The sequence below is a fragment of the Microtus oregoni genome, unplaced genomic scaffold (assembly GCF_018167655.1).
Source record: "Microtus oregoni isolate MIOR12 unplaced genomic scaffold, Mior012 000000F_ref0000247, whole genome shotgun sequence".
NCBI lineage: Eukaryota > Metazoa > Chordata > Mammalia > Rodentia > Cricetidae > Microtus > Microtus oregoni.
The window spans coordinates 92,895,884-92,903,789 of record NW_024543059.1 but is presented as its reverse complement, the minus strand read 5'-3'; the positions used below and the strand labels follow the sequence as shown (position 1 = coordinate 92,903,789).

The following is a 7,906-nucleotide window of genomic DNA, read 5'->3' as shown; positions in this document are numbered from 1 at the left end:
ACCAAACCAGGGTCCTCCGGAAGAGGAACCTGAGTTCTGAACCTCTGAGCCATCTCTGCAGCCCCCAAACTAGAATCTGATTAAAGCAGGCTTGGCTCTTAATCAGTTCTCCATGAAGTGAATGAAGTATCCAATGTTAAACAGCTCCACTGACAGGGAGAGTCATCGACATTAGAGGAAGTATAAATAATAATTATGAGAGTTATGGTATATTCAATTCGGTTTCCATAGATAGATAAAAAAGGATTAACAAAGGATAAGTGTCCCCATATCAGCAGAGCTTCAAGCCAGCTTCAAGAGGACTCAGGAAAGACAATATAATAGACACCTAATATTGACACGGTCAATTGTGAGGTAGAGAGAACATTCTGGGTCCCTGCTAGGCACTCCCACAAGCCTCATCATCACTCACTGAGACCCATATCTGTGTTCACAGTTCAAAGTCCCAGTGTGCTGCAGTAGAGGAGATACTAGGCAAACACACTTTAACCTCTAACACAGTGGTTCTCAACCTCCCTAACACTGTGACCCTTTAATACAGTTCCTCCTGCTGTGGTGAACACCAACCATAAAAGTATTTCATTGCTACCTCAAAACTATAATTTTGCTACTCTTACGATTCATAATGTAAATGATATTCAGGATATCTGATAGGTGACCCCTGTGAAAGGGTTGCTTGAGTACCCAAAGGAGTCACAACACACAGGTCAAGAACAGCTGTCTAGAGAGCTTTGTGCCCACTGTGAGGGTCTTAGATTAGAAGCAAGATATTTCAAAGACCCTCCAGTTTCATAGACTCTTCAGAAACGGGCACTACAGGCTCAGAGCTCAGACTCTTGGAAGCAGCTGTGACACCTGGCAATTCCAAAAAGAAAAAAGAAAAAAAAAAAACACAACACAGAGGAAGTGTGTTTCAGGCTTTATTGGAGATGAGATGGGCCTTGAGGAGCCCGGCAACTGAGGAACTTGAGACAGTATTGACCTGGAGGGTAATTCTCAGGAACAGAGTGCAGGGCAGACATCAAATCACAGAAGAGAACTCTGTGGTCGGATGGGGCACAAATGAAGAAGTTGCGTTTAGCAAAGGAAGCAGGGAGATGAAGACTGCATGGGTTTGACTAGGTTAAGAACTGAGGAGACAAAGCCGGAGAAGGGTGTGGGGATAACAGGGAGGCAGCAGTGTAGAAGGCCAGCTGTCCCCAGGGCCTGGAGGACCCTTAGCATAGACAGCTTCCCCATATAACAGCCAGCACAGCAGGGGTCTACTTGTTACACCAGTGCGCCATTTTTGGGAAGATAGGTGTTGGAAGGTAGCGACCCGTCTTCATGTAGGCAGAGATCTTCTTCAGGGCCTGCAGAATTGGCGGGAGCTCAGTCTACAGCCCACTGAGATGAGCAGCCCCATGCCAGGAGCAGCCTTTGTCCTGGCCTCAGGCTGCAACACCATGCAGACTGCTTAGCTCCCAACCCTGGCAAAAGGGCTCTATCATAGCCCTATTGAAGGGGAGACTGGATCCTGTGTAAGTGGTTTTTTTTTTTTTTTGGTTTTTCGAGACAGGGTTTCTCTGTGGTTTTGGAGCCTGTCCTGGAACTAGCTCTTGTAGACCAGGCTGGTCTCGAACTCACAGAGATCGGCCTGCCTCTGCCTCCCGAGTGCTGGGATTAAAGGCGTGCGCCACCACGGCCCGGCCTGTGTAAGTGGTTTTATAGCCACTAAAAATTACAGTATAGGTTCAGAAAACCCACCCATCAATGCTGCAAGAAAGTTATCAGGGAGGAACCTGAGGTCCAGGGAGGGCGTGCAGCTTCCTAGGCTCACACAGCTGGTGAAACAGGGCTGCTTCACAGACACTCTCTCCTGTGTGCTCTCTCGTGCTCTCTTGCTTGCTTTCTCCCTTGCTCTGTCTCTCTCTCTCTCTCTCTCTCTCTCTCTCCCTCTCTATCTTTCTCCTCCTCCTCCTCCACCTCCTCCTCCCTCACTCGTCCCCTCCCTCCCTCACTCCCTCCCTACCTCTCTCCCTCCCTCCCTCTCTTTCTCCTCCTTCTCTCCCTCCTTCATCCCTCTCATCTCTCTACTCAGCTGCCCTCCAGAGGAGACCCTGTCCCAATCTCTGCATGAACATGATCCTATTCCTGTGGTCACTCTTTTTAACCTGTACTTACACACGGGGAAGGGATCTACAGGATAAAGGAACTGAAAAACTTGACTGTATGTATTTAGGAAGACAGCCAAGCACACAGTGACTCAGCAAATCATGCAAGAAAAGGAACATCAAGATGACAGCCCACAGAGAAAGCTGAACAAGATTCTAATCAGCGTCCTGAGAGCAGAATTAACTATCTGGAGCTCAGTACAATGTTACTGCACCCTGAATGTCCTCATCTCCTTTGCTAATACAGGGACCGCCCTGTGTGACTGTATAATGTGCAATAAACCACACTCCAAGTTGGAGAATACACAGACAATTCTAGGGGGTGTAAATACATCCACGACCAACTAGACACAAGCTGGGCTAAGGGGCCTGCATTTCTCCACAAACCTATAGAGCCAATCCAGTTATTGCTAAGTACCCAAGAGTACCCAGCCTGGACCAGAACCAAAGCTTATGAGAGCTGGCTGAGAGAGACTGGAGATTTAGCTCAGTGGTAGGCCATTTGCCTAGCAAGGCCCGGGGTTCAGCCCTCAGCTCAGGGGAAAGAGAAAGAGTTAACTGAGAAAGCACATCCCTTGATAAGGAATGGGCAAGGGTCAACAAACTGCAAGGATTAAACAAAATCCTTGGATCAATGTCTCCAATTCCCAGATGTCTGAATGACCCAAGTCTGATGTAGGTGCTGTCCAGGCTGGGCTCAGCAGCCCTGGGGTGTATCAAGAACATCTCACAGCCTGGCTTCCTACAGCTCTCTGCCTACTGGGTCCCCAGAGGGAGGTAGTTTGAATGTCCCCTGGGGCCCAACATGAGCCTCATATAGAGGAGGCTGCCAGAGAATAATAGTGGAGAGATAGAATTTGACCCCATTTCAGACAGGACCTGTGATGTGAAAGAGGAGATTGGAAGGGAGGAAACCAGAATGGCGCAGCAGTAGCTCACACTCACGATAAGTGTCCCCAACAGGGTGGGCACACACATGTCCACTCAGTGAGGCACCAACTGCGACCCTGGGCTCTCAATGGTCGGCAGATGAGGTCTGGCCTCTCGTGTCACCTCGGCCCTGCCTGTCTCACGCTCCTAATGCCAAGGCACACATACCATCGGCATGCTCTTCCCAGCCAAGGATCCTAAACAGGAAACTGAGGCTGCATAGGTGGGGGTGAGTGGGGCTGAAGCTTTTTCCTTTGACACAGAGCAGGGACGGTGACCGAATGCTGACCCAGAGACAGATATGGAGCCCACTGCAGCTGCTGCTGGTACGGAGACCATAAATAAGTGAATACCCTCTACAGAGTCAGACCCCGCATCTGTGCGATGGGACTCAGAATCGCATCATCATTTGGGGATTTTGAAGTGATAAATGTTGCCCCATATGAGTCTGTAAAAGAAGCTCAAAAAGCCCTAGTTATTGTCCTTTTGCCTCAGAAATAGAAGAGCATTGTGGAAGAGAGGAAGAAGACCACTCAAAGGAAGCAGGATCAGGGCATCACCTCAAAGCGGGCCATGTAGTCCTTCAGGTTGGGGAAGGCATCCAGGCATTTGGGCTCAAATAAACGGTGCATGTCTAGGACATCATAGACGAGGAAATCCACATAGGTGAGCTGCAGGAATTGAGGGCCGGTGATATAGGATCTGAAACCTGGGAAAAAAGCAGCTCCTTCCCCCAACCTCCCTCTCTTTACCTTGTCCCCTGCAAACCATTGCCGCTTGCCCAGAAACTCAGAGTAGAGCTTCATCTTCTCAGGGATGGTCTTCAAGAACTCTGGCTTCTGCTTCTCCTGAGACAGAAAACGGCTGTCACCACCCTTAGGCTCCAGGTCCCAGCAGAGAGCTTGGGCTCCCAGCACTGTGCAAGAGAAGAGCCACCTTCCCAACAATGGGCCAGGTCTGCGCCTGGGCTTCCAGTTAATACATCCATTTTATTGGTGGCAGAATTCACGTCAGAGGTGATGGAAAGTCAGACAGGAATTTCAATGTCCCTGAAATCTGAAGTCCACACCAGGTGCTGTGAGTGACACCCAGGGCCTCCTGGGTATCCTGCATGTCCTGGCTCAGAGATCATGTGGAACCACAGACACAAAGGACATAAAGACAAGACAATGACACTAGGTTGGGGTTTGGGGGCCATGAGAACAGATCACACATGTGAGGAGCGTGCATCAGTGTTGAACAGTGACTAATACTGAAAGGAAGAAGGTTAAGCAGTCCCCTGACTGACCCTGAGGTGACCCTGATATAGAAAGATGTCCTGACTTCTACTGATACCTAAGACAGAACGATGGGGAATGGACTGGAGAGATGTGTGAGACCAGTGTGCATAAATGACCTACTTGCATCATTTGGGGAGTATACTGCTGCCTGTTGAGGAGGGCTTATTGATGTTCAGCGTCTTTCCCAATCACTGTCCACCTTATTTTTTTGAGTCAGGGCCTCCCGTTGAATCTGGAGCTAACAGACTGGCTGGATTCATTGGCAGGCAAGGCCCCAGAAATCCTTTATTCTCCCAGAACACTATGACTGTAAGAGCATGCTGCCACACACAGGTTTTTATGTGGTGCTAAGGGTCTATGCTAAAGACCTTACAGCAAGTACTTTAAACCACCAGGACATCCTCATATCGTCCAACTTTATCCTGAAGACTTTATGAACACTGGGTAAGATGAACATGGAATCGGCAAAGGACAGACATGGCGCAGATTTACAACTACATAACGGACTTAGATCCACTGCTCACCCGCAGAATCTCAACCATATCTCGCAGGGTTACTCTAGTAATAATAGTTTCACAATATCGATGTGCTATCTCGCTGGGTTATGAGGGTCATTCTGCTGGTAAGATAGGAGAGCTTGGAGAACCAGTTCATCCACTGAAGGAGGAGGCTGCAGATCTGAATGGAAGTCTTTCAGTCCTGCTACCAACCCTGCCCGCTCCACCAGGGGCAACTCACAAAGTCAGGCTTGGTACAGAGCATGATAAACTGCGTGCGGTTGTCTATGACCTGATTCTCCACAATGTCGACACGAATCCTCTCCTGCTCTGTCTCCCCACCTGCAAAACACACAGGACATTCACCATCAGAATCCCGCACCAGAAAAGACAAGGAGATTGTCCCCCATTCCCCACCCTGCAGCCAGCCCCACTCACACAGGTTGTGCTTGCGGGCAAGGTAGTGCAGGATGGCATTGCTCTGAGTGATCTTGGTCGATCCATCAATTAAGTAGGGCAGCTGGAAAGACAAGCAGGGACAGTCAGGTGGGATATGAGGACCCGGCATTCCTTCTCTGGGTAAGGACAGCCATGGGACCTGGCACTCTGTGTCTGTCATGGGAGGCCCTCCGAGCACAGTACACACTGAATGGAAGAGCTGGGACACAGCCCATCACCCTGTGCAGGCACCAGAAAAGGGAGCAGGAGAGAAGCTCTGACCCCAAACCCCCTCAGCCAGTCAAGGAGATGACGTGAGGACGCCATGCCTCCCCCAAACCTCCCTTCTCTGCACCTACATTGGGAAAGTCCAGGCCCAGCTTGAACTTCTCATTCAGCCATTGGCTTCTATCATAATCAGGAGCTGTAGACAAGAGGATGTGAAAAGAAGTCAGCCCAGTGCCCACCCTACTCCTGGTATTCGACCAGGAGTAAGAACCCCTGAGGCAGGGGAATCCACAACCTCCCACAGAGTCACTGCCCAAGATGGAGGAGAGGGATACAAACAACGGGTAATAAGAGGAGCCTGAACGCAATAGGACCCCAATACTGCACCCAGCCTAATTATGAATACAGATGGACCAAGAGTTCCATTCTCAGGGTTTTATATTGAAAAACCAAACTGCACCCCCAAAGAGGTTTCTGGAAGCAGCAGTCTCTAGCTTTAGCAGTAGGAGGGCTGCAGCTCAGAGGAAGCAGGTGATAGAGCAGGAAGGTGTCATTACCGTCCCCCATGGTGTATCTCTTCTCCTCATAACTTGAGTCTGTGTATTCCAGGAGCAGGCGGATGGGGTGTGTCAGCTGGGAGAGACCAGAGACAGTGGTGAGAAATAGTGGGGACCTTGCTGTATGACTTCATCTTCTTCAATTGAGACCACACACTGCACAAATGCAGCCACCATGCAACGTGCATACCTACGCGCGCCTTCACCACCACCACTCCACCACCACCACCACCACCACCACCCACCACGCTCCACCCCCCTCACCCCCCCTCTCACCCCCGCCACACACACAGCCTGAGCGCCAAGAGCTACAGGCAGAAGATTCTAGGGGGAGGAGGAGAGTGCTGAGGAGTACCACTCAGCTAGAAAGACCTCGCTGTTGTGAACTTCCTGCTTCACATCCCAATCCCCTCTCTTACACCGCGGATATTCCAGTATCCCAGGAGCATAGGCATGGTGCTGGTGGTAGCTTTCTCAAACTGTCTTCAGTAAGGTAGACTTGGGTCTTTGGACAAGCTGTGACTTTATGCAGACTCCCAGGGAGACTGAGGAAGACAAAGCAGTGGTCCCGCCCCACTCTGCACCAATCCCAGTTCGGCACTTCCCTTCTCCCCTGGAGTAGCCAGAGCTACAGTACCTGACCCGGAAGGCAAGAAAGTCACACCCTCTCCGAGAGAGGAGGGATTAAGATCCTCGGCAGCCTCTGCCCCAAGATTGTGTCCCGTGCACCCTAAAAGCAAAATCTGTTCTGCTGCTCCAAACTCTCTTAGCAACTGCCGCCATCGCCACCTGCTGGATGCTCCAGAAACTGGCACTTTCCCTGGAGACTAACCAGATAATTAAAGGGCAAGGATGTTCTTCCTTTGCTTGGCAGAGCTAGGTTTTTAAACTCAGACTGTGGGAATCTGTCATTCTGGGAGGCTTAAGGAGAAAAAGAAGAGACCCAAATTTGAAACCTTAATCTAGCACGTATCCTCGAAGAAAGGGCTCTGCCAGTTGGTTACACAGCTACCAATTGTTCACACAGACTCCAGTGACAGAAACAGTTGGTGACCTGGAAACAACCTCAGGGCAGGGACAAACAGAAGAGTAAACAGTCTCTGTATTTTCCTTTAGGAGATTTGGGAACCCAGTCCTTCTGGTCATCAATCATAAATTAATCAGTGTTTTGGCAGTGTTTATGAATTTAATTTCAAGAACAAAGGGAGTCAGAAACCTGAGGAAAGTCACAGCCATGAGCAACAGTCAGATATCAGAACCAGCACAGTGCAAAGAAGCAAAGAGCTCACAGGTCAGGGGTGATGGAGTGGGAGAGCATGTGTTCCAAGAAGCTTGCTGTCAAGGGACAACAGGATGCTGTCCACACACGAGCCTGGAACACTCTCACAGGACACTAGAAGTCCAAAGCTAGACCCTCATCTGTGTGGATCCCTGATTCTGGACCTTGCCCAGGCTCCTGACACATGAGTGTCTGGATATGACAGGGTAGCTCAAATGGCCTGGGGTAAGTAAGCATCCTGCGGTAACCTTCATAAGGACAATGTCCTACCAACAGCAGGGTCCCACCTGTCTGCTTTTTCACTTGAAGGCGCAGCTTTCAAAATCAAGAGGCTTGATTTTAGTGGACCAAAGGGTGACATCACCTTGTTTACAGAAACTTATCAGAAACAATGAAAAACAAATGACGGAAGTGGAGACTAAAATGGGTTTGCAAGTCAAAGGACAAGGCCTGTGCTCTGCACAAAGAACATTTCGGGATCAAGTTACCTTTTACTTGGTCCACAGGATATGAAGGCTTGCCCTGGGGAGTGTGCAGAGGTTGG

The 7,906-nt window shown here is 49.8% G+C and overlaps 1 protein-coding gene across 1 annotated transcript; it reads right to left on the bottom strand.

Moving 5' to 3' along the window:
• Window positions 1–907: 907 nt before the first annotated feature.
• LOC121446284 (glutathione S-transferase Mu 1-like) lies at window positions 908–6,831 on the bottom strand. Its single transcript, XM_041648802.1, has 9 exons — window positions 6,721–6,831; window positions 6,503–6,628; window positions 6,084–6,159; window positions 5,658–5,722; window positions 5,299–5,380; window positions 5,102–5,202; window positions 3,836–3,931; window positions 3,644–3,754; window positions 908–1,352 (listed from the first exon to the last, which is right to left on the bottom strand). The coding sequence occupies exons 2-9, from the start codon at window positions 6,536–6,538 to the stop codon at window positions 1,263–1,265; spliced, it is 657 nt and encodes a 218-aa protein (XP_041504736.1). The 5' UTR covers window positions 6,539–6,628; window positions 6,721–6,831; the 3' UTR covers window positions 908–1,262.
• Window positions 6,832–7,906: the final 1,075 nt, after the last annotated feature.

Coding starts and splice junctions, on each gene's coding strand:
- LOC121446284 (XM_041648802.1), bottom strand. CDS start 6,538: ATGCCTATGCTCCTGGGATACTGGAATATCCGCGGT. Junction 5,723..6,083: donor GAGATACACCATGGGGGACG/GTAATGACACCT, acceptor TCTTGTCTACAG/CTCCTGATTATGATAGAAGC. Junction 3,932..5,101: donor TCTGTACCAAGCCTGACTTT/GTGAGTTGCCCC, acceptor TTTCTGTCTCAG/GAGAAGCAGAAGCCAGAGTT.